The sequence below is a fragment of the Cervus canadensis genome, chromosome 13, assembly GCF_019320065.1.
Source record: "Cervus canadensis isolate Bull #8, Minnesota chromosome 13, ASM1932006v1, whole genome shotgun sequence".
Classification (NCBI taxonomy): domain Eukaryota; kingdom Metazoa; phylum Chordata; class Mammalia; order Artiodactyla; family Cervidae; genus Cervus; species Cervus canadensis.
The window spans coordinates 12,268,939-12,296,434 of NC_057398.1; the positions used below are offsets into that span (position 1 = coordinate 12,268,939).

General features: G+C 38.7%; 1 protein-coding gene across 2 annotated transcripts in view; it reads right to left on the reverse strand.

Moving 5' to 3' along the window:
- Positions 1 to 16,548: 16,548 nt before the first annotated feature.
- The window catches only part of PLA2G4A (phospholipase A2 group IVA), a 169,351-nt gene continuing 158,403 nt past the window's right edge, over positions 16,549 to 27,496 (reverse strand). For both annotated transcript variants that reach the window (XM_043485362.1, XM_043485361.1), the window contains 3 exons: positions 27,007 to 27,202; positions 25,097 to 25,254; positions 16,549 to 17,153 (listed from right to left, as the gene is read on the reverse strand). In XM_043485362.1, the coding sequence (XP_043341297.1) occupies positions 17,022 to 17,153; positions 25,097 to 25,254; positions 27,007 to 27,202 (486 nt within the window). In that variant the 3' untranslated portion in view covers positions 16,549 to 17,021. The remainder of the gene's footprint in view (positions 17,154 to 25,096; positions 25,255 to 27,006; positions 27,203 to 27,496) is intronic.

Consider the following 27,496-nt stretch of genomic DNA (forward strand, 5'->3'; position numbering starts at 1 on the left):
AACAATTAGTGAAAATAAACAAGAAGTGCTGTCTCATAGGGATAAAAAAGAAACCACTTACTTAACTAATGATTTCTGATAATCCCAGGTAGTCTAGAGTCTGCAACTCAATAACCACAAAAATATAGAGGTATGACTAGACAGAAATCAAAATGAGACTGCTACATGAAGCTGGTATACACAAAGATTCTACACTGGATGTAAGGTCCAGGTAAAACGCAGCCACAAGAAAGGGACTTCCGGTCTCAGATTTGGCTCTGAGTAGACTGGAATTGAAAAGAAAAATGTCTGCCTTAAATGTCATAAACCACTGTATGATATTCATGTGACACAAATTTTATGAATGTGGCCCAAAAAATGCAAGTCAAAAGTTTAGTCTGGAGTAGATTCAGGTTGACATTCCTCCCAGGTTGCTATTAAATAGCTCGCCACATATCATTTTCACTGTTGCCAGTGACAAGTCAGCTGTCAAGTTAGTCACCACTTTTTGCAGACACTGGGATGCAGCACAAGCCTGATCAGAATAAGCATTGTTCAGTTCCCAAGGAAACAATTCATAGAAAAACCACAAGTGTGGAGTATACATCTTGCATAAATGTACTTGGCAGCCCTCAAAATTTCTTTTCTACTTAATAGTTTCTTTGGTACTTTTTATATTCTTGTTTGTCTTTGAGGTTCTCAATTTCACTGCAGAAAACCTGTATATAGATTTCTTTTTTCTTATTCATTGAGTTCATTTAGATTCATGAATCTAAATTGTGATGCTTTTTTTTTCTCATTCTGAGAAAAATCTCAGCCATTCTTTCTTCCCATGTTGCTTTCCCTCACTCATTCTTTTCTTTTGTTCAGAATATGCTCTTTTTCATCTATTTTTTTATTTCTCTCACTCTCTCTTTGATTTGCTTTATTTTTATCTCTCTGTTAGATTTTGTGTAATAGCTTAACATTATCCTCCAATTCACTAATTTTCTCCTTGGTTTTGTCTAATCTTCAATTTAGCATGCTTAATGAGTTTTTTCAACTTTTCCAACAATTATTTATTTGTATAAGTAGTTTCTTGATATTTGCTTTGTTAATTTTTATAGCCTCATAATTTTACCATACTTGAAATTCTTTTTTTTCTTTCTTTGAATATATGAAGTATATCCTGTATCTGAGACTTTTAATACTTTTGTCTGATTTTTCAGTTTGATTTCTGCTAATCTTGCTTATGGTGACTTGTTTCTCGTGTGTTTAGCAAATTTACAAATTTTGAGCTTATGTTTCTTCTACATTTGTTGAAATTTTTTAAGATCTACTATTGTAGATAGACAGAATATTTGAAATGCTAAGATAAAATAACTTCCAATGTAAAAATTTGTATCCAAAGAAACTATCTCCCAATATCAAGCCTGAAATAAAGAGGTTTTCCAAAAACTGGTAAATAAAAACTGAACAAGATTACCACAAAGATGCTCCACTAAGAATCTTCAAAGGATGAATGAATGAAGAAGAATGATTGAAGGTCAAATATTCCACTCATATTATGAGCCAAAAAAAAGCACTGCTAAACTTGAGTAAATTGAACAAGTAGGCTATATAAAACAATAATAAAAATGTTCAGTATGTGGGCCGCATTTTTAGATAATAATGTCACCAATTGAGAGAAGTATGATTTGGGATACAGAATTTTAAGTTCTTTTTCTTGATTGACAGGATGGTGAAAAATATTAGTTGACTATAGAATTTGCTAACTACATCAGCAAATATTAAAAGAATAAAATTACAAAAGTGTAACTCTCAAATTAGTAGGAAGAACAAAATTGGGGAAAAGGGAATTTCAAAAACACAGAAAGGAACAAATAGAATGCACTAAATAAAATGGAATAAATAAAACCTAAGACCTCAATAAACATAACCAATTTGAATAGACTAATTTCTCCAGGAAAAAAAAAATTGTGAAACTAGACTTTTTAAAAATCAAGATATATTCCAATTAAAAGAAATGTACCTGATACATAACGATAAAGTTTTCTGTAAATTTCTAACATAAAAATATATACAAGTGCTAACCAATAAAAGCTGACATGACAAAAACAAACATACAGATGAAGGAAACAGAAGAAAGAACCCAGAAATAAACCCACAGGCCTGTGGTCAATTAACCTTCAGCAAAGGAGGCATGGATATACCATGGAAAAAAGACAGTCTCTTCAACAAATGGTGTTGGGACACCAGGATAGCCTCATGTAAATCAAAGAAATTAGAACCTTCCCTCACATCATATATAGATATAAACTCAAAAATGGCTTAAAGACTTAAATATAAGATTCAAGAGCCAGAATCCCAGGTTTGAGTTTGAATTTCCACTGCTTGGTAGCTTTGTAATACAGAGCCACTTATTTTTCTAAGAAAAGTAAATTATATACCTATATCCCTGATAGCTCAGTTGTTAAACAATCCACCTGCAATGCAGGAAACCTGGGTTCAGTTCCTGGGTTGGGAAGATTTCCTGGAGAAGGGAAATGCTACCCACTCCTGTATTCTAGCCTGGAGAATCCCATGGTCTGTATAGTCCATGGGGTTGCAAAGATTCAGACATGACTGAGCGACCTTCACTTTCAAGAAATGTTCAGTTTACACAAGTTAGATTGTCTTTTCACTTTCCATATGTCATCATTCATCAAGTGCACTTTTTTCAGGTTTTAACATCTTCAAAATTGACATAATCACTGGTGTCTCGGCGTTGCTGTCGGTGATGTTGAAATTGTGAAGTGTTTATCATTGACTATGAATCTACAAACATGACTGTTTAATTCCTGGTAATTTGACTAATTGCAATCCCTTGATGTTTTGGTCAGTAAACCAAATAAGGATCTTTCGTGGAAGGAATATAAACTCTTACTGGCATCTAAATAGTTAGATGGAATTGACACTGTAATTAAGAATATTAATTCTTAAGAACATTCTGAGTATCTAATGTACAGCATAGTCACTAGAGGCGATTATAGTGTACTTGAAATTTGCTAACAGGGTAGATAGTAAGTGTTCTCACTGAATACAAGCAAGCAGGGCTTCAGTGGTAAAGAATCTGCCTGCCAGTGCAGGAGACAATAGTTGGATCTCTGGTCTGGGAAGATCCCACATGCCCCTTGGCATCTAAGCCCCTGGACAACAACTACTGAACCTGTACTCTAGAGCCTGGAAGCCAAGACTAATGAAGCCCTGTGCCCTAGACCCCTTCTCTGCAACAAGAGAAACCACCACAGTGAGAAGCCCATGCTCGCTGCATCTAGAGAAAGCCTGTGCCCAGCAACAGAGACCCAGCACAGCCAAAAATAAATAAATAAATAAAGTCATTAAAAAAATAAAGTGGGAAGAGAAATGATTTTTTAAAAAGCAAGCAAACAAAAAAGAAATTAAAAGGTTAATGTGTGAAATGAAAGATGTGTTAACTTGATAGCAGTCATTTCCCAATGTATATCAAATCATCCCATTGCACCCTTTAAATATATCACAATTTTATTGTTAATTATGCCTTCATAAAGCTGGCAGAAAGATCCTAATCTAATCCTCCCCTGCCCTCCTGACCTGATCTCTCATCCTAGGTATGAGCTGCATAGGGCATCCATCGCCTCCATCCAATATACACCGTACATTCTTTGCCTCAAACACCAGCCCCAGGCCTTAATACTGGTTGTTGATTCTACTTAGAATTCCATCCCCTACAAATTCCTGCAATTGCTTCTTCCTACTCCTTAGGTTTTCAGTGAAATTATATTTCCTCTGAGAAAATATCCATGGTCACATGATCCAAAATAACCCCCACTCTACTCCTCTATCTCATCTTGTCCTCATGTTCTTGTTTCTATGTCACTTGCTTCTGTTTAAATTTATTTGTTAAATGTCTGCTTCTCCCCCTAGCCCACATAGACACTTAAATTGGGTATAACTCCAAAAGGGCAGTGTTCTTACCCATCTTTGCAACTGCAACTCCAGTTCTAAATTTCCTCCTGGCCTCCAGTGGGATCTTTGGCTTGAACTAGTGAATGCTCACAGCCACCTAATGCAGTGGGTAATGGCATTCTTGTTTTACAATTGGAAATTCAGGCTTAGAACACTTGGCTCAAACACTCAGCTGTTAAGTAAGCAAGATTCCAAATCCAGGCCTGTTGTTCACAACACTTGACTCTCCTCCTAGGTCAGGAAGTGACTCTTTTTAAGCAACAGGAAATTGAGAAGACATTCCACTCAAATGCATAGTGGGAGTCTGTTAAGATATTAGCAACTCAAGATCCTTGGTTAGTAGGAGAAATAAAAGATAATTTTAAGACATATTTTTTCATGTGATTTTCATTTGGCACAACTTGCCTTTTGCACGTTTGTAATATTCTAGCCTCTTCTCTTTGTTTGGCTAATTTCTACTTGTCCTTCATGCCCCCCTTTGATGCCATCTCCTCTTGGATATGTATTCTGACTTTTTAGACCTGGGCTGGGTGCACATATTATGTTCCCCTAGAGCACCTTGGAAATGAATCCTCTTATTACTCTGTACTGTAACTAACTGTTTACTTGCTCAAAGTCCTTGGAGGGACATAGTCTTGATCACTGCTGTTGTATACCTACTACTGTTCTAGCATATATGGTCTGTGTGCAAAACTTATTCAGTTGAATATGTTATGGTCCTTCAATGGCAATGTGAAGGAAAAATACTGTCCACACTTTTAGCAAAATAATCACAATAATTCCTTCAATAAATATTTACTATTCTGATCACTGAGGTTACAAAAGGGGACAAGGCAAGCTGCCATCTTGGAACTGAAAATCAACCAAATACATAGCGTCTACACTATATTGTCTGTGTCTTCATGCATGCTCTGTTTTGTCCAACTCTTTGCGACCCCATAGACTGTAGCCCCACCAGGAGTCTTTGTTTATGAGATTATCCTGGCATGAATACTGGAGTAGGTTGCCATTTCCTCCTCCAAGGGATCTTCCTGATCCAGGGATCAAAACTGCGTCTCCGGTTTCTCTTGCATTGGCAGGCAGATTCTTCAGCACTGAGCTGTTTGGGAAGTCTACCCTATATAGTACCTTATGTCAAATGGTGGTGAGTCCTATGGAGGAAAATAGTCTAAGAGGAGCAGGCAGTAGCCCACGGTTGCTACTTTACACACTGTGATGGTATTCTCAAGTGGGGAAGACTAACTAAGCAAGTATATGAGTGAGAAAAAATCCAGTCAAAGAAAAGGATGAGCAGAGGTCCTGATGTGAGAGAGGACCTGGTAAGTTTCCAGACTGCGTGGCTGAAAGAGAACATTTACAGGAGAAAAAAGAAAATAATAGGAAATGAGGTTAAAAAAGTAGCCCAGTCATGCGGTGGCTTTTAGCCATCAGGTATTGTTCCAAATGCAATAGAAGCCGTTGGAGAAGTATCTCTTAGGTGCTTGACAAAGCAAATTGGGACATACTGACCTTTTCTACCCCACTGGGGTCTCTCTTGGTTAGATTTCCTAAGGAAGTCATTCTTCCAGCTGCTTTGCCCTCTAGCAAGCCCGTATGTCTTCCTGTCCATATTGTTCTAGATTTTTCCCAGTACCACTGCCTAATCTTCTTCCAGATAATTCATGGAGAGCTTCTGGTAGGAAAAAAGTTTGAACATCTTATTGTTGGGGACATGTGGGTCACATCTGGGTTTAATGGATTCCAATGGTTTAACTATGATAGTGTCCTCAGTTAATGTTTGTTGCTTGGGTTTATCTCCTCTCCGCTAAGGCTACCATTTTATTTCTCTTCCTGGTAGGTCATACTTTCAACATCTCAAGCTATAGCACATTATGGCAACACACCTCTGGGAATGAAGTCACCTGGGAACCAAATCTGTTTGATAGGCTAGGTTTTGTGGGGAGTGTTATTAAGTAGTTTGTTGGAATGGCACTGAGTTTGTTCTTTCATTACTAAGTTGCTTTGTGTGGGTCCACACACACACTGTTACCCAATCAAAAGCAAGAAGCTACAGTGTTTTGTGATTTTGATGTTACAATGTCAAGATAATAATCTTTTTGCTTTTTAATTATGTGGGATTACTGTATTAATCTTTATGAAACCTTGTAATAAATGATTACGATACTTAGGAATATGCAAGAAAATACAATGAATTCCCCAGGAATAATATGGCACTGCATTGACCAGCACAATTTACTGACAAAATGTGAATTGAAAAGTCATAAGTTAGTAAAGAGTGCCACAGTGTGGTTATAGTACCTAATTTCATATAAACTTGACCAAAAAGTTTTTTGAAGCTAAAATAGGACTACCTTGTTGCTATTAAAGTTTCTTCCATAACTGCACATTAAAATAAAAAATTTAAATCTGTCAGTCATTTAGCTTAAAAATTCTCTTAAAATAGACACATATGGTGATTTGTTATTATTAATTAAAGGCCAAAAGTCACACTACTGGTAAATGGATGAGCAGTACTAAATTTTACTTTTATCTGATTTCAAGTTCTATGCTTTCAATAATCTATGATGTAAGCAAATGCCTGTATAACCTAAAAGATATGCTACACCTCACCCCACCACCACTGCAATTACTAATGATTTTGGCTTCACAGGCCTACAGGATAATTACTACACATATTTTTCAGAAATCACATTAATACCTCAAACAGGACTTATCAGGTTTGAGGGACTTTACAGTAATCTTGTCAAACAGAAGAGACAGATAGTAATATTCATTTTTTTTCAAGCAAGGAGAATAAAATTCAAACTGTATAGGTATAATTTTATATGGCACTTAAGTGACAGAAATCAGACAGGGGTTTCTGGCTTACAGTCAGTACATTTGGATGATTATGAGAACATGTGGGGTCAGAGGTCAGGAGACCAGGACCGCAAGCTAATCTCTGATTAGTTGTATAGTGGTAAGCAGGTCACTTAAATGCATGAGTTTTTAGTTGTTTTTTGTAAAGAAATTAATCCTACTCCCCTTGCTTGTCTTTAGAGACTCTCCTATCAATCAAATGAAATAGTATGTTAAATACCTTTTTACAGACCATGAAGTACCATACATGTTAGCTGTTTTATTATTTTCTTTCTACCACCACAATATAAAAATGCTTCAATAATGTGGTGAAGTTTAATCATTGTTTTTCAAAATGCAATTAACCGATAACTGGAACCTAAGCTAAAGTGTCCATTTTAAATAACTCATTCAAAATTAAGGTTTTTATACCAGTCTGAAAAAATGCATAATCATCCAATTCTTACTGATATCCTATCAATTAGGGATACAATGCTATTGGCTTAGTAAAGAGTCTCCACTAAGTACAACATATGTATTACATGTAGTAAAACAGATCTGGAGTTACAGAAGGTGCGCTTTAAGGATAATGTGATAGTAATTCTGATATTAGATAAACCTTCAAAAAATCCAAACACTGTACACAAAGGAGATGAAGATAACTCACATCTCACAGGACCTAACATGGTAATAAATTTAGATGTTTGCTCTTTAAAACTGGCTAGAAGACCATCTCCTTGAGCAGCAGGTGACATCAGTGATTTCATAAAAGGTGCTTGAAAGCATTGCCAAGGAGTCAAGCGGTGTATTTCCTATATGTGGTTCAGACCTGTTCAAATTCTGTAACTCAAGGCTATCTGTTTTTATACCTATCATTAGTTATTAGTCATGAAATGAGTTCAAGCAAGTTCTGAAATAAGGTAATCTACATCCTTTTATGTTACAACATTGTTATAAAATTAAGGTAGCAGCTTTAAAGAGCATTTCCCCATTCACAAAACAATGTGAGAAATTCTGGGCGTTAACAGCTCTTGTTGATCAGTCCCTGAGTCGTCCAAAGGACAGTCACCTATAGGGGGTGCCATAGTGCAGACAAACACGGGAGTGCAGGTGAACGAAAGAACCATAGAGGAGAAATGGACCTCTTTTGCCCTTAGGATGAAGGTCAGGAAAAAAGTTGAGAGCAGTTCAGTTCAGTTCAGTTCAGTCGCTCAGTCGTGTCTGACTCTTTGCGACCCCCTGGACTGCAGCACGCCAGGCCTCCCTGTCCATCACCAACTCCTGGAGTTTACTCAAACTCATGACCATCGAGTAGGTGATGCCACCCAACCATCTCATCCTCTGTCGTCGTCCCCTTCTCCTCCTGCCCTCAATCCCTCCCAGCATCAGAGTCTTTTCCAATGAGTCAGTTCTTTGCATCAGGTGGCCAAAGTATTGGAGTTTCAGCTCCAGCATCAGTCCTTCCAATGAACACCCAGGACTGATCTCCTTTAGGATGGACTGGTTGGATCTCCTTGCAGTCCAAGGGACTCTCAAGAGTCTTCTCCAATACCATAATTCAAAAGCATCAATTCTTCGGCACTCAGCTTTCTTCACAATCCAACTCTCACATCTATACATGACCACTGGAAAAACCACAGCCTTGACCAGATGTGAGAGCAGTTAGCACCTGGAAAAGCTAGGAGTTTGCAGAAATTACAGGCCCAGGGACAATATGTATAAAGGCATGGCTGAGAATGTGTTAAAAATGGGAAGGCGATTCTCCAGTGTGTTGGGTAGATCATTCACTTGTAGATTTTCATTATGTCTTTCTCATTACTCCATTTTATTCCTGGGCATCTTTAAATTATTCACAGTAGCAAACAAAATGAACAAAGAGATGGTTGAATCATTTTTAAAAACACGTGTCACACTATTGCAATCCAATTACATATTATACATGTTTTCTAAGTGCAGGATATGCTCTGAAGTTCTGTTTCTCGCTAGAGAAATGTAACTGTATGTGCATTAACAGACCTATTGACGTGGCAGTGTTAGTCACTCAACTGCGTTGGACTCTTTGCAGCCCCATGAACTGTAGTCCACCAGTCTCCTCTGTCCATGGGATTCTCCAGGCGAGAATACTGGACTGGGTTGCCATACCCTCCCCCAGGGTATCTTCCCTATCGAGAGATCCAACCCTGGTCTCCCTCATTGCAGGCGGATTCTTTATAGTATGAAGACGTGCTAATGTAGAACAATTTTGGAAGAATGCTTCCATCTAGTGGTCAGACCGAGAATTTCAGTCAGTTCAGTTGCTCAGTCGTGTCCGACTCTCTTCGACCCCGTGGACTGCAGCACGCGGGGCCTCCCTGTCCATCACCAACTCCCGGAGCTTGCTCAAACTCATGTCCATTAAGTCTGTGATGCCACCCAACCATCTCATCCTCTGTCGTCCCCTTCTCCTCCTGCCTTCAATCTTTCCCAGCATCAGGGTCTTTTCCAGTGAGTCAGTTCTTTGCATCAGGTGGCCGAAGTATTGAAGCTTCAGCTTCAGCATCAGTCCTTCCAATGAATATTCAGGACTGATTTCCTTTAGGATGGACTGGTTGGATCTCCTTGCAGTCCAAGGGACTCTCAAGAGTCTTCTCCAACACCACAGTTCAAAAGCATCAATTCTTCAGCACTCAGTTTCCTTTATAAATCCAACTCTCACATCCATACATGACCACTGGGAAAATCATAGCTTTGACTAGACGGACATTTGTTGGCAAAGTAATGTCTCTGCTTTTAATATGCTGTCTAGGTTGGTCATAGCTTTTCTTCCAAGGAGTAAGCATCTTTTAATTTCAGGCTGCAGTCACGATCTGCAGTGATTTTGGAGCTCCCCAAAATAAAGTCTGTCGTGGTTTCCATTTTTTCCCCATCTATTTGCCATGAAGTGATTCACTTACATGCAAATATATTTCTCAGTGTTTCTTATGAGTTTTATATACTGATTAAATATCTTGTTATTCATCAATATTTAATAATTTCTCATTTATTTTCAGTTATTTGGGGTGCTAACAATTAAGTCTTATACCTGGTCTCTTGATTCTTGAGGAAATATCTTCTGTAAAGAAAAAATAAGTCTCAAAAAAAGACCTTGTAGCTGTTAAAGTTTTGTTGCTGTCAATTCTTAATTAATTAATTTTAATTGGAGGATAATTGCTTTACAATATTGTGATGGTTTTTGCTATACATCCACATGAATCAGCAACAGGTATACATGTGTCCCCTCCATCGTGAACCCCCCTCCCACCTCCCTCCCCACTCTATCCCTCTGGATTGTCCAGGGCACTGGCTTTGGGTGCTCTGCTTCATGCATCAAAATTGCACTGGTCGTCTATTTTACATATGGTAATGTACACGTTTCAGTGCTCTTCTTTCAAATCATCCACTCTTGCCTTCTCCAATGAGTCCAAATCTTTATATCTGTGTCTCTCTTGCTGCCATGAATGTAGGACCATCGGAATCATTTTTCTAAATTCCATATATATTCATTAATGTGCAGTATTTGTCCTTCTCTTTCTGACTTCCTTCACTCTGTATAATAGGCTCCAGATTCATCCACCTCATTAGAACTGACTCAAATGTGTTCCTTTCTATAGCTGAGTAATATTCCATTGTGTATATGTACCACGACTTCCTTATCCATTCATCTGCTGATGGACATCTAGGCTGCTTCCATGTTCTAGCTATTGTAAATACTGTTGCAATGAACGTTGGAATACATGTGCCTCTTTCAATTCTGGTTTCCTTGGGATGTATACCCACGAGTGGGATTGCTGGGTCATATGGACTCGATGGACACGGGTTTGAGTAAACTCCGGGAGTTGGTGATGGACAGGGAGGCCTGGCGTGCTGCGATTCATGGGGTCGCAAAGAGTCGGACACGACTGGGCGACTGAACTGAACTGAACTGAAGTGATGGCGGTTCTATTCCAAGATTTTAAAGGAATCTCCACACTCTTCTCCATAGCGGCTGTACCGGTGAACATTCCCACCAACAGTGTAAGAGGGTTCCCTTTTCTCCACACCTCCTCCAGCATTTACTGCTTGTAGGCTTTTTGATGTGACTGGTGTGAGATGATATCTCACCTTGTGGTTTTGATTTGCATTTCTCTAATAATGAGTGATGTTGAGCATCTTTTCATGTGTTTATTAGCCATCTGTATGTCTTCTTTGGAGAAATGTCTGTTTAGGTCTTTTGCCCACTTTTTGATTGGGTTGTTTTTTTTTTTTTTCTGGTATTGAGCTGCATGTGTTGCTTGTACATTTTGGAGATTAATTAAACTTTTTATACACCCTTTATCATTTGATAGTCATAGTCATCTTATGAGAATATAAAAGCATTTAATCTTATTCCCCCTTTTATAGGTGAGCAAACAAAACATAACAGTGTAAGAAATTTACCCCAAGGGTGTCATGCAAAAAACTGCCTCATCAGGACAATTCAGTTTGAATGCTCCATTTTCTTGATGCCTTAACATTAACTCTCTTGGTAAAGCTATGAATCCTTTATGTGATATGAATCATATCGATTTAGTAAGTCTGGAATTTGAAAGATGTGAAGGTTTTCATAATAAAACATATTAGTCGGCATTGGCTACTTAATGCCAGTGTAATGACTCCTAGATCTCAGGAATTGCACACAAGAAAGTGGTATTTCTCATCTTGATTCAGCAATAACTTACATCACATCTGCTTGCAATTTATCAGGGAAATAAATGGGAGCAAATTACAGGTTTGAGGAGGATTACTTTTCACCGCAGGAGCTATACTCCATTTTCTCATTTATTAATGGGTATATAAAGTAAGGCTCTTGGATCATTGGGCTTGCAAAGCATTACTGTGTTTTTGCTTTTATTTCTGTTTTGTTTTGTTCCCATAAGGACCTCAAGATCACAGAATTGTTTTCATCTTAATCCTTAGCTCCTGGCATTTTTATGATTGGTCCATGTATACATGCATGTGTGCTAAGTCACTTCAATTGTGTCCAACTCTGTGTGACTCTCTGGACTGTAACCTGCCACACTCCTCTGTCCACAGGAGTCTCCAGGCAAGAATACTGGAGTGGGTCGCCATGCCCTCCTCCAGGGGATCTTCCCCACCCAGGGATCGAACCCACATCTCTTATGTTTCCTGCATTAGCAGGTGGCTACCACCAGTGCCACCTGGGAAGCCTGGTCCATGTATAGCTCTCTTCTAAGTACATATATATGCCTGCATATGTGTATTTAATAATGTAATAAGCACCTCTGGCGGAGAAGGCACTGGCAACCCACGCCAGTACTCTAGCCTGGAAAATCCCGTGGACGGAGGAGCCTGGTAGGCTGCAGTCCATGGGGTTGCTAAGAGTTGGACACGTCTGAGCAACTTCACTTTCACTTCTCACTTTCATGCATTGGAGAAGGAACTGGCAACCCACTCCAGTACTCTTGCCTGGATAATCCCATGGATGGAAGAGCCTGGTGGGCTCCCGTCTACAAGGTCGCACAGATTCGGACACGACTGAAGCGGCTTAGCAGCAGCAGCAGCAAGCACCTTTGAACATAACAGCAAATATGAAATTTCAGACTTTGGAAGTAAGTTACATCTAGTTGTGTGGTCCCCATTCCATCCACCTGCTGATCAACACACACTCCCTAAGCCAGGAGGGAGTTACCTCATAGCTGACCAGTGGGCCAAGCTGTTTCATCTCTGCACCTCAATTCATGCAGTTACTCAGACTTAGGACTTTCTCCTAAGTTCTCATGGCTTAATGAAAGTGAAGTCGCTCAGTTGTGTCTGGCTCTTTGCGACCCCGTGGACTGTAGCCTACCAGGCTCCTCCGTCCAGTCCATGGGATTCTCCAGGCAAGAACACTGGAATGGGTTGCCAATTCCTTCTCCAGGGCATGGCTTCATGAACCCACCTGTAAATGCTGAAGTCCATATTCTTCTTGCCCTTCCCAAAATGTACATGATAACTAGCACACAATTCAGAAATCCTAAAGGTATTTCATATTTGTTTCTTTTTTTACTCAACAAAAATATCATAAATTCCTTAATGACAAGGGTCTTCATTTCATATGTATCCTTCAAAATGAATTTATTTTGTTTACCATGCATTATCCCATCAGCAAAAAATACTGTGCCAATCCCTAAAATATGCTTTCCCAGGTACAGAGTCACCAGACAAAATAAGTGGTGTGATTACTCTTTTAAAAATAAGTAGCCTTTAAACTGAAGAAGGCAATGGCACCCCACTCCAGTACTCTTTTGCTTGGAAACTCCCATGGACGGAGGAGCCTGGCAGGCTTCAGTCCATGGGGTCGCTAAGAGTCGGACACGACTGAGCGACTTCACTTTCACTTTTCACTTTCGTGCATTGGAGAAGGCAATGGCAACCCACTCCAGTGTTCTTGCCTGGAGAAACCCAGGGACAGAGGAGCCTGGTGGGCTGCCATCTAGGGGGTCGCACAGAGTCAGACACGACTGAAGTGACTTAGCAGCAGCGGCAGCAGCAGCAGCAGCCAGGCACACTTTTGGCCGTGTTAATGTTTCCCCATCCCCTCCTCCCACTGCACTGATTCAGGAGTCCTCTTATTTTGTCAATACGTCAAGGTTTGAATGCATTTACAGTGGGGGAGGGGTGGGTTTTAGCACCTGTAGTAGGGGTAGGTTATTATTTGATCTGAACCAGTAGTTCTCCTTTTCCAAACCAGTATTTTTTTGAATTTCCAATCTAATTTTCCTTTTCTGAGGCCAATAACTGGGTTTTTCTAGCTAATTTTTCTTAAGTTACCATTTGAGGACATATCCCTTCAGACCGTGACAGAGATATGGTGGCTGATGGTTCCTTGAAAGGAAGCAATCCTGTAGAAAGGTTAGCAAGGTGGTTTCCTCTAGCTTCCAGAAAGTCAAGTGTAGAATGCCCCAGAATCTTACTAAGAGCTAAAATGGCAGGTAACAATGTCATATTCCATAATTCCTGGCCATAAGGGCCATTTTAAATTTTATTTCTGCTGCAAGTAAGGAAGACATGTTACTTCCACAACATTCCAAAATCATGAACTACTTCAAAATACGTCCACTGTCTGTGTAAATATTGGCAATTTTGCCCTTGGTTAAAGTACAAAGTTATGTAAGAGTATATAATTCATCCTGTTGGGTCAACATGGTCATAGGGAGGTACGCTGCCTCAACAATATCAACAGGATTGCAATAGCATATCCAGCACGGTATTTGCCATTGTGACCCTTTAAATAAAAGCATCGGTGAACCATGAGAAGTCAGTGCTACTCAGAGACTTTCCCTGCAGATGATCCCTCTGGAGGAGATCTGTCAGCATTAAGTAGATAGAGCTAAGGATGTTGATACTTTCCATTTCAACCTAACACTACCGAGTACATTCTGGTTTTCATTAGCATATTTTTTGGGAATTTCATTCTTCCTCTGAGATGAGAAACCTGGCTTCCATTACACTTAATACATTTAATTAATCTCCATTTTCATCATCAGTGCTCTTCCTCTACCTGGATGTCTTCTGACACTGTGCTTATTCTGATGTCCTACTTTGATTCATGGTGGCTCCATGACCATCACCATCTCTGCCTACCTGTCTCTGCCCCACCTGATGGCTTTAGGATGAAATAGTCTAGGAATTAAAAAGAGTGGAGGAGGAAAAGAAAAGAAAGAGGAATGACTGCCAAAATTTTTTATGAAGGTTTTCAATATCAGAATAAAGCACTTGTGTCTAAAATTTTCTTTCATAGAAATGAAATATGTGTCTAGGTACACACACACATATACATGTACACACACTAAACTTTATCTTAGTGTTTTTATTACTTAACAAAAAAAAGTTACCTGAAATTTGTCAGCCCGTACTGGGTGAAGTAAAGTAGGGTCCCGGTCAAGAACATGAACAACAAGCAAATGCTTATGTCAAAAAGCAAAGAACTAAGCCAAAATTACCGGTGCAGGTGGACAATTTGCAGTAAGACTAAGAGGACATCTCACTTATCAGCCATTCATTAGGTCAGAGATGATAGGATGAAAAAACGCATTTATAGATTTAATTTGCCATCAAAATGTGTTTTTATAAAATGAGAACTCTAGCAAATTTATAAATGAACAAATTGTTAACACTGAACTAGTTAAGGAGCCTCTGTAGCTAATGGCATTTAAGAAACCAGAAGCCTGAGAACAAAGAGAAAGCAAGGATCCTAGATCATTCTGGTTTTATAATCACTAGTCTTTAAAGTTTCCATCTAATTAATTTCTTGGAAGCACCATCAGTTATGATATAAATGCCATGAAGTCAAGGGCGTGGGACACCAGCTCAGACATCAGTAACCTTGGACAAGTCTCTTAAGCTCTCTGGTGGTGGTTTCGTCGCTAAGTCACGTCCAACTCTTGTGACCCCATGGACTGTAGCCTGCCAGGCTCCTCTGTCCATGGGATTCTCCAGGCGAGAATACTGGAGTAAGCTAGCCATTTCCTTCTCCAGGGAATCTTCCCAACCCACGAACTGAATTCACGTCTCCTGCATTGCAGGCAGATTCTTTACCCACTGAGCTACAAGGGAAGCTTTCTGGTCTTGTTATTTCCCAGGGCGTATTTTGAAAGACAAATGAAATATAAACAGTATTGCCACATCTTGAAAAAAATAAGTGAAATTTAATTTTTTACATTTCCCACTCTGTTCTGGGCACACTGGTCTCTTTCTTATTCCTGGAACATGCTTGGCGCTCTACCTGAGAGCAATCCCCTCTGCTGGGTGTGTTCTTCCCCTAAATATCCACAGATCCTGCCCACTCAGCTCCAGTATTCTTGCCTGGGAAATCCCATGGACAGAGGAGGCTGGTGGGCTACAGTCAATGAGGTTGCAAAAGAGTTGGACACAACTTAGCGACTAAACAGCAACAAACCATCTCAGTGTGATCTTCCCTGGGGCTAACATTCTAGGGACTTATTTGTACAGTTTATTGTTGGTCATCTCCATTAGGAAGTAAGGGCCTTCAAAGTGTGAAAGTGATTGAAGCTGGGTCTCCTGCATTGCAGGCAGATTCTTTGCCACCTCAGCCACCAGGGAAGCCCAAGGTCGGTGAAGGTAGGCACTTTCGTCATTGTTGTCGGATGCTGTCCCCAGACCCTGCAACACGCCTGATGGCCTGTAGAGGGCAATCATTCGCCATGTGCAGGGATCAACCAACGAACGAACTTTCAGGGGTTCCCTTCCAGTTACCTTGTCTTTCTTCACAGGTAGAAACGTGAATGAAGGGTAAGAGGAAAAAAGACACATGAACAGAGAGATTAAAGAATGGCAGACTCAGGGCAAGAAAAGTGAGGAAGCCCTTCTATTTGGGATACTAACTCTGAATGTTAGCAGTTCAACAGTAACAAGCCACAGTCATGCAATACAGACTGTCCCTAAGACAAGTCTTTCAGATTCAGCACTTGTCACTCTTCTGGATTTTTCTCTGAGGTCAACTGCTGTCTGTTGCACAAATAGGATAGTATCAGCAAAGTAAACTAGAAGGGGTTACATGTTTTTTCCCTATATTCTGAATAAATAAACACCATTTGCTCAAAAAACACATACTTTCTCGTCTAAGAAAAATCACCATGATTTAAAATGTTGTTTCACATTTAAGTTTAGGGTTAACAATTTTTGTCTCTGAAAGCCGTGAGTCTGAGCATCTGTCATAGCCACAGTACAATAGTTCATTAAAGATAACAAAAACTCAGTTACCGCTTGTTTATTTGTATACAGATGTATTTATTTCATATATGCATATATAAATAAAAAATAGTGTTGTCTCATGGCATGAATAAATCCAGTCAGTGAATTACACTCACACACAATACAAAGTCTTACTTTTAAAGATTGAACTGTTAAATATTCTAAAAAAGGAACCACCTTTTTAAAAAGAGAACACATAGATAGTTGGTGAGGAATGTCTAAAAAATACAGTATATGTCCCTACATTTGCATCAGGAAATTCATACTGATAGAAAATGTAGCTGAGTTATATTTTTACAAAATCGACATCATCTGTCAATCTAGCAAAGTTTTACAAGTATTGTTCTCATGCAGCTAAGTAACTGCAACTTTAAGTATCAACCAGTCTCTTAAGATCAGTGCTAATACCTGTCCTGGGCTTTTAAATCCAGTTGTGGAATTTCAAACTGCCTCTGCATCAGAAATTGCTACCCTTTCCAGTACAAAAACTATGCTGTGGGTTTGCTTAGAAACTCCTTGTTGAAGAATCTTCTTGCCTCAACACTACTGAGGGAAACAGAGCAACGAGACGGATTCTGCCTTCTATATTTGATGCTTTCGACTATAGCATTCTTTATTACCTGCAAATAGAGGCAAAAGATGTATAATTAGTGTTATTCGGAACTCACTGAAATAGTTGTTTGGCCAAGATATACATATCTCTATCTATCTTCATAACCTATCTATCACTTATCATCTGTCTATCTATCTATAAATAAGGCAAGTCTGAGAAGTTTACAACATCATAGCTCCTCCCACCCAGAGCTGGTATGGCCCACTTGGCCTTGGAGATGTGTAGGGATTTCCCATTTCCTCATCCAGTCTCCATGGGCAAGCCGGGAGAAATGTGTGATTTGGGTGATGCTAACCTACATTAATCTTCTGTGACTTATGTGAGACCCGCTGGGCAGGGCCCTCTGTTCTCTAGTGATAACTTTAAACAAACTGTCATGTTCTAGGAAGAGGGATTTATCATGGGAATGTGACACCTTTATTTGCTTTGTAATTTTTAATTTTATATGAGTTTTTTCCAGAAGACAATTATATATATAATTTTAATTTAATTTTAGCTTTATTTTATAATTTTCCAATTTAATTATAATTTTATAATCATAATTAAAAGTTACAATTTAATTATAATTTTGTAGTCTATATATAATTATATATATAATTGTCTACTGAAAAAGATGAGTTCAAATGTTACTGAGTCTTTTAAGTAAAGCAGATATCCACTGACCCCATCTTTCCCATGAGTCAGGGAAACATAATTCTACAGAAATAGAAGAGGGGGCTTCAGGTCTATAATGGAGACCTTGTTAGACAGGCTCCAGGCACAGGGACTTCTTGGCTGTGGAGATCAAGGGGAATTAACTTATATCCCCCAGGCTATTTCTTCTTCTTTAAAATGGAAATAATAATATTAATCTGGGCTTTTGTGGGAACTGGAGATCATTTATTAATGCCTGGCATATAGGAAACATTTCACAACTAGCATCTATTTATTGTTGGTATTTTCACTAACCACACATGAGAAAATTTAGGAGCTTTACCTTAGGTGGGAGGCTATAATATTTACTAGAAATAAACCCACCATATATAGCCAAGAGCAGATTTTTTGTGGTAAAAGTCAGCAAATCAATCCCACTATCAAATGTGCCCTACTATGTCTCATTTTAATTAATCTCACTGTCATTCTAGAAATCATGTCAGCAAGTTTTCAGTTAGTTTCTCCTGAAAAGAGCACCAAAGCAACATGAGACATACCAACCCTCATTTCAGAGAACCCAAGTAAAATTAAAAATCAGCTATTTACGTCCCAAGTACCTAAAAACCTTTAAAATATATAAAAGATCACTGGGGACATTACATTGATAATGACTGCAGTCAACCCCTTTACAATGAATTCATGAGCACACAAAAAAAATATCAATGTTAGAGCAAAAACAACAATATGAATATCACAAATTAGTGGGTTTATCATAGGTGGAAACTGGCAGATACTTTTAATAAAGGGTCATTCTTATCAAGGAAAATGGATATCCACATTTATAACTCGGAAAAACTCAAATCACATGCAATTAGAATATGCAAGCTGAACCACTAGGGGGCACATTAACACTATGAAACCATTAACCAGGATTTCAGACTATTGCAGAAAATACTCATTGGTTGTGATGTATCAACAGGAATGGCTGAGCTTAATACTACATCAGTTGCTAAATTCAAACCTTTTGGCATGATACGTGGTACAACTAGACATGTTCAAAGAGGCATTAAGTTATGTTTGAGCCTTTCTATTTTCTTATTAGAGTAGGAGTAATTATAAATAGAAGGTAGTCACTCAGTCATGTCCGACTCTTTGCAATCCCGTGGGCCGTAGCTTGCCAGGCTCCCCAGTCCATGGAATTCTCCAGGCAAGGATACTGGAGTGGGTTGCCATTTCCTTCTGTAGGGGATCTTCCCGACCCAGGGATCAAACCCGGGTCTCCTGCATTGCAGGCAGATTTTTCACCGTCTGAGTCACCAGGGAAGCCTCCGTTGTAAACAGTGTCTATATCTCTTTTTATTTTTTCAGTCCCCTCTGAACATCACTGAAACTCCAATCCTTCCCATCAGTGTCATTCTAGCACAGATCCTCAGATCTCAGCCTCCTCCATCCACATCAGTTCAGTTCAGTTCAGTTCAGTCACTCAGTCATGTCTGACTCTTTGCGATCCCATGAACCGTAGCACGCCAGGCCTCCCTGTCCATCACCTATCCCCAAATAAGACACGGGTCATCTTTCTGGTGCCATTTAATGGTCTCCCAATCTGCCAGATCCTTTAAATATTTGGCAATAAGGGCAAAAAGTAAGAAAACATGCAAAATGTCATCACTCCCCAAAAGGAACAAACTTAGAAACATGAGATTGGAAACACTCCACAAGTAAGCACTGAATTCTCAGAATAGAAAATTTTGAATGAGCCTCAAAAGAAAGTTACAGTATATTCTGCCAGAGAAAGAAGACTTCTAAATATAACAAAAGGAAAGAGGATAGTCTGGCCTAAATTACTGTGGATTTGCTGGTTAATGCCTGCCTTCTGAATAAAAACTGAAGTGTTATGAAAGCAAAGGCCTTATTAGTCTTGTCATTTTTGATTCCAGCACTTAGAACACGGAAGGGAAAAAATAAATATTTGTAAGATTAATGACTGTCCAGAAAGTGCTCACTGGAGATCAAATTAAATAGGATAAAGCTCAACCCGTGGGGACGAGACTTGAGCTGAGGTGAAGGACAAGCAGGATTTGATACCTGGAGTGGAAAGAGCGGGTCTTCTCAGTAAAAGGATAATTTCACACAGAGGCGGAAGGCATGCACAGGAAACATCTGGGAAGTAGGCTGGCTGGAAAGGAGGCTGTGTAGGGAGTAACTAGGAAATAAGGCTGCTTGAGAGACAGATGGTTCAAAAGCGAGGAAAGAGTGAGGAAAAACAGAACAAAACAACCTATGACCCCATTTCAGCCCCTCAACAAAACTGTGTGTCTTCCGGAAATCAGCCACAATAATTCACGACTCAGTTGTCTCACATAGAAATAAAAACACCTCCCTCACAGGCCAGCTCTGAGTGCTCAGGATTTGGAAAGGATGTGTCTGGTTTATATCAAGCACTCAAAACTTTTCCTTGTTCTTTTCATGTTGTGCATTATTTATCCTTAGTTCCTAAAACAGTGCCTGGCACAGTATACAGTCAATAAATATGTGTTGAATTAATAAATAAATAAGATGTAAAAAGATTATAGGTAGCATTAAAGGTAAATGAATTTGGGCCTAGTATTTAAGGCCATGATAACCAACAAGGACCTAGTATACTGCACAGGGAACTATACTCAATATTTTGTAGTAACCTAAAAGGGAAAAGAACATGAAAAGGGATATATATATATAGAGACAGATATGTACATATATATATATAGAGAGAGAAAGACAGATATATATATATATATATATATGTACACATATATGTGTATATATATAACTGAATCAATGTGCTATATACTTGAAACTAATTTGAACTTTAACATTGTAAATCAGCTATGCGTGTGTGCATGCTGTCATTTCAGTTGTATCTGACTCTGTTCAGTCTCTTGGATTGTAGCCCACCAGGCTCCTCTGTCCATGGACTTCTCCAGCAAGAATACTGGCGTGGGTAGCCATTCCTTTCTCCAGGGAAATCAGCTATACTTTAATTTAAAAACAAAGAAATGTCTAGAGATATCACACTTTTAAAAGGCTATGATATATAATAAACTTCTAAATTATTTTGTAAAAGATAAAAACTTTAACTTGTACCTAAATACTCTTAACATGATGAGGAAATATCAACAAATAAAGAAGTAGATACAAATACTTATAGATATATGTTTTTCCTCATTTTGAGTGAAAAGTGAAAGTTGCTCAGTTGTGTCCAACTCTTTGTGACCCCATGGACTATATAGTCCATGGAATTCTCCAGGCAAGAATATTGGAGTCGGTAGCCTTTCCCTTCTCCAGGGGATCTTCCCAACCCAGGGATCGAACCCAGGTCTCCTGCATTGCAGGCGGATTCTTTACCAGCTGAGTCACCAGGGAAGCCCTTTCTTCATTTTAGTTAACACCTAATATTGAATACTTTATAGGATCATTGGAGAAAGGATTTTAAAAGCTCATGATTATGCAGCATTGGTGTATTATTGAATAAACTGTCACTGTTTTTATAGCATGCCTGCTAAGTTAATACATTGAACGAGTGAGACTGTAACAGTAATTTTCCTGGGATAATTGAATCATCAAGTTCCTGGAAAAGAAACCTCGGAAGGTGTGTTACCTCCAGATCAAGGTGGCAGTTTATGGGTAGAGCATGTAACCACGTTACCTGGTCAGCATGCATTTCATGGAGTTACTCCAGGGTCAGGCATCTGCCTCCAGAGGCCTGTATCCTGACACTCTCTACCCACTCTCCTATCACATTAAACTCTTCAACAGTTTCAGCCAGTAAGTTGATGACATTTTCTAAATAATTCATGGACATTTTATTACATATTTACTTTGGTACTGGCCATTGTGATCAGTATCTCTGGAGGATACAAGGTAAATAAGGCAAGCCATTGCTTTTAAAAGGTTTAAATTTATAATTAAAAGCAGAAGATACATATAAACACGGATAAAAATTAACATCCTTATCAATATTACCCATTTTAGTTTATTGAGTGTCTCATACATGCCAAGCTCTTAAATTATATTCTTTTACTTAATCCTCATCCCGATCTTGTAAAATATATATCACTGCTTCCATTTACAAATGAGGAAAGTAAAGTTTGGAAAAGTTAACCAACATGCCCAAGGTCACACAGCAAAAATTTGAGCACCAAATTTGGTCTGACTCCAAAGCCTCTGCATTTTCCACATACCACCTGTGTACCAGTGTAAGTCACTATATGTTAGGTTTCCTTAAAAAAAGACAGACAAAAAGACAAAAAAAAAAAAAAAATTGATATGCTGCCACTGTAAAAGCGCTTGAGCAACGTTCAGTGAGAAAGAATTTGGGAGGACTGAGTAAGTGCAGAAACCCTGATGAGAAACCCAGCCTGCTGTCACAAAGTGAAAAGAAACAGAAGCTTCTTAAGATGAACTGGAATTCAGCTTCAGTGAAGCAGGCCCACTGAGATCTCTGGAAAATGAAGCAATGAAGCACATAGCTGTCAGAGACAGGTTGGTCTTTTCAGAGTCAAGGTTTAAGTCGGAATGTGAATCGAAGATGAAAATTCGCCTTAAGTCACAGTGGTGGTGGCCACAAAGTTGAAAACTGCCTCCACGGGACGGGCAGCCAGACGTCTGTGCGTGAGAAGAGTTTATATACAGTGTCCACAGCTGGTGAGCAACTCAGCCAGTCTATGGCAAGTAAGCATGTGCTGTGATGCTGTTGTATGAATTACTCACTTACTCTTGTCAAATGGTGTTGGGAGCGAGTGACTTAGCTCATGACTGAGCCTAATGACCTAGCAACCTAGCTCAGAGTTCGGCTCTTCTTTATTTCTCATCACTTATCAAGAAGCCTTGATTCTGATAAAATATATCTTCCTGGTTAAAAACAAGGAGTGGGCGTCATCAAAGGAGAGGTAAATGTCAGTGAAAACTGGAAGTTTTACCTGGGTATGAGGCGCACACACACATATACACACCCAAGAAAAATCTCAGTGGCCATATAATTTAAGAGGGAAGCCTAAATTCATTCCTTCAAAAATACATGCATTTACTGCCCAGGCTGCTATTACCTGTACTGACTTGTTTATATTCTTACTTCTCACCATTCGCAAAGGTCTTGACATAGATCCATCATGGTGCAGGATATAGACACACATAGGTATTCTTCCCAGTTATTAAGCAGCTTCGGCTTGCAGGGAACTGTTTGTTCATCCATCACCTGATTGAAAATTCACTACTGCCACCATGATAGCTACTGTTACACTTGTTTCAGAGATGAGGAAATTGAGGCTCAAAAAGTTTAAGTAGCTTATTCAAAGTCATAAAAATAGCCCATCTAAGAGCTAAACATGATATAAAGTCCATGACCTTGCTTCTACTTACTGTGTCAGGTAAGTTCTTAGAAGTAATTAAAACCTGCTTAATTGGATGGCTTGTGAAAAATCTGTGTTTGATGAGCTCTAAGTCAGGACAGTTATTTTGGGATTCAGTCTGGGTTTGTTTAGGTGCTAACTTTTTCACCTATGTGTCAAACAAAGATGAATTCTTCATACTTTGAAGAATGTTTGTAAAATATATAAATAGAACTATATCATTCCCTAAATAGCTTAGTGAGTTTTATGTAAACCAGAACTGAAAACAATGAGAGAGATGAAGTTGTGTAAATTATATACACATATATGTATATATATGCCATATATATACACATGAATATATACACATACATAGATATACAGATATACTTGTATGTTTGTGTATGTATCCTTTTATTTTCCCAAGTCCAATGGGTATTTATACATTCCTATAATCTATTTTTTAAATCCATTTGAGGACAACTGACCAAGTTTAATACATTTCATCCCAATGAGAAGACAATATAATTATTTGTTTACTGGCTTCATACTGGAAAAATAGGATTATTACTTTATTAACCCTTAGTTCTTTTTTGTTTTAACAGCATGAGGTTTTATAAAACACAACTCTATTCTGAGAATATCTGTTTGCTCCCTAAAATCGTAGATTAAAATGTTGATTTTCTTTTAATGTTCTTTAAATTTTCACCATCACCACAGAAACAACGTAGCATACAGATTTCAGATTTTCACTGAATAATAAGGTAAAAGAAAAGGAATAAATCTACTTAGAAAATGATATGTACTATAAATGTTGCTACTCATGTTTTACTTGAACTGCCCCATATTATTCACAAATGAACACTAACAAGAAACACTTTGGAGCTGCAGAAACTGACGGTTATTGGGGAAATTTTCATATGTTTAAAAAAATTAAAGATATTGATTAATAAATAAATTATGGCATAACTGTTACAACTGTACACAATCGATAATTACTAGTTTCAGACCAAACTAAACAAACAAGCAAACTAGATGTTGCCAGAATTCTAGTAAGATTACAAAAATCTAATGTAATCTCATATGCACAGAAGACTCATTCACACATGGTATGTTCTTTTACTCCATTCATACAATCTCCAAAAGGACTGGCAAATCGGGTGTGATGCCTTTTCCTCTTCATTTAATTTTTCTTTCTTTTTCTTTTATGTTTTTTTCTAATGTACAAAATCCAAGTAGACTCATGAACTTGGACTTTTACCACTGATCATCATTTGTCAGACACTATGATGTGGAACCACAAGCCAACATGACTCCAATTACACAACAGTGGTCCTAAATGGTGAGTTAGCAGCTAAAGAATTTTACACAGATACAGAATCCTAGCAGCAGATATACTCGTGATAGGAATAACACTGAAGAGAATGACTTGTTTTAATGTTTCTAAAGCAATGCACACTTGATATCTCGAGGGCTAAACTTGGAGAGACTGCTACTTCAGGGGACATTTCCAAGATCCACAAAAACAAAAAGACATTTAAAAGCATGAGTCTGTTCATTAAAATTCATGCTATTTTTGCAGATTAATCACACTTCTGGTAACACTCACTTCTCTACTCATATTTCCATTGTATCACTTTTCTTCCCACTTACAGTTTACTTTATCATATGATAAACCTACTAGATACCTCGGGAAAGAAGCTGAGGATTAACTAATCCGTCAAACAATAGCATAAAATGTGGGCTCTGCCAATTTGGAGGTACTGGGTTCCTTATTTGTGAATTTTATGGGGTTCTTCTGGAGATTACTAGAATTCACAGAAATTAAAATGGTACATTTTGGGGTGGTATCATTCATAAAAGTTATTTTTAATGAATTAAAATGAGGTATTGCTATGTTCGTGTGATATGGAAATATTTGACATTGTCAATGATCATAGGAGATACTTACATCAATGTTGTTCAGGGTATTGAAGTACATGAGATCATGCAGCCTTTTAAATGCTTGATTTGGGTATTGAAAGTTGAAGGTTGAAAATGGTGATTCAGGGTCATCAAAAATATCAAAATCAGCTATTTCTTTCTCTTCGTTAGTTTCTCTTGGAACACCTAAATATAAGAAGAGTTTCAAATGATGTTATTTCAAAAACCACAAAGTATCTCTAAAGTCCAGGGCATAAAACATACAAAGAGCCATAAACACAGCCTGGGAGCCCCTTCAGGAATCATACGATCCTTAGTTCACACTCTGAGGCCTCTGCTCACATACCCTGGACTTGACCATTTCTGTGTACTCTGACTGGGCACCTTCCAATCACCAGTACCTGCATCTGTGTGCCTAAGGGCTTTCCGCTGCTCCTGTTCAGTTCCAAAGTCGTGTCTGACTCTTTTGCAGCCCCACAGACTGCGGCCCACCAGGTGCCTCTGTCCATGGGATTTCCCAGGCAAGCATACTGGAGTGGGTTACCATTTCCTTCTCCAAGGGATCTTCCCAACTCAGGGATCAAACCTGTGTCTCCGGCTTGGTAGGTGGACTCTTTACCACTGAGCCACCTGGGAAGCCCTGAAGGCTTTCTACCCCTCCCTGTATCTGCTCAAGGCTGTTTTGCTCATTAGCAGCAGGCTGGAAGTTCCAGTCAATAATACTCTGTCCCAGGAAGCAGTCAACCAAAGACTCTATGGTATTCTATATAAATTCCTTGGTTCCCTTGCCACCTGCTGTGTAAGTGGAAAGCATGATCTAACTATAGATTTCATTTCATTTCCTGGAGTTTCCCAGTAGGATCAGGTTCTGCTTGTGGTAGCAGGCTTACTAACACATCTTCTGTTGTCTGCCTTTCTTCCTTTTAGCAGTTCTCAGCTCTCTTACTAAGGTTTCCAACTTCACCCAAATAAATTATTTGCACTTGAACCCTTTGCTTGGAATTTGCTTCTGGTCGAACCCAAACCCAGACATTAATTAACTGTCCTTATGTCACAAGAATCCCCTCCACAACCTGTTTTTGAGAACTAATAGTGATAGAAAATTCAAAATTGTCTACGCTTTAGGTATTTCACTGTTCAATAACTAAAAATTCCAGCTAATTCTTCCTTCTTTTGTGTTCAAGTATGACTCAGGAGAACCTCCACCTCTATTGACCTTTTCTCTGACTTCATCCACTATCTAGAAAAAGATCACTTTCCTCCCCATAGTCTCAAATCTTCCATGACTATTTTTTCATCTTTTCTTTAACAGCTACATTTTCTGGTCTGAAAATAATATAACTTTGAGGCATTTAGTATCTTGCCAGTCAATCTCTAGCTCTCCTTCTGTTAATCAGTATCTTCCAGGATATAGAAGAGTCCATAGACTCCTTTGGATGTGGCAAAACAAAATGCCGGTGACTTGAACTTGATTCTCTCTTTCTAAAGGAATGTAACATGGTGACCTGAAATTATTATCCATATTATACTGCTAGATTTCATGAATTTTTACGGTCAGTTAACATTCCCACAATTTTTTGCACAATTTGTTCTGAAACAAGGCCTTCCTTACGAAGGTAGCAATCAAAATATTTAATAATGCCTATGACAAGGGCACCAATCCATCATAACAAATATAACCTGAGATTACAGAGTAAAGCCCCAGAGGCTTTATTGAGCTAGTTAATCACCCTTCGGTTTCCGGATTGTGAGGAACTCAGGAGACTCTGGTGAGAAAGAGGGGGAGTGCTTGGGGTCTCAGGACGGCGGCCATTTACCAAGGTGAAGGAAGTGTTCAATGTTGTAACAGCTGGTATGGCAGTGCCAGAATGAACTGCCTGAATGTCATTCTTACGCTTTATCAGCTTTCTGCCTTACAGACTGTAACTCCCGATGTACCTGGAGCCTTGTACTTTCTGAAGCTGATGTTGGCCAGAACAAAGTGAATGATAGTCGGGCAATCTTTCTCGACATCAGGATTCTTGGGTTTAAAAACATAGCATTCCTTCAGTCCTTCTCGATCGAACACATAAGGATCAATCTTTGGAAAGGGGAGCTTGTTCATTTTAGCCCACTTTTCTGCAAGTAGAAGCTCCTATGGAAGAGAGGGAAAGATCATGTGTTCAGCTGCTCTGCTCATCATTCACTATTCATTAGCTACCTACGATGTGTTAGTATGCTTCTTGCTAGAGATGAGTAACAATCCTGTTCTTAAGAAACTTATCATGTTGAGGTATGTTCCTTCTATTCCTGCTTTTTGGAGAGTTTTAATCATAAATGAGTGTTGAATTTTGTCAAAGGCTTTCTCTGCATCTATTGAGATAATCATATGGTTTTTATCTTTCAATTTGTTAATGTGGTCGTATTACATTGGAAGTGATTTGCGGAT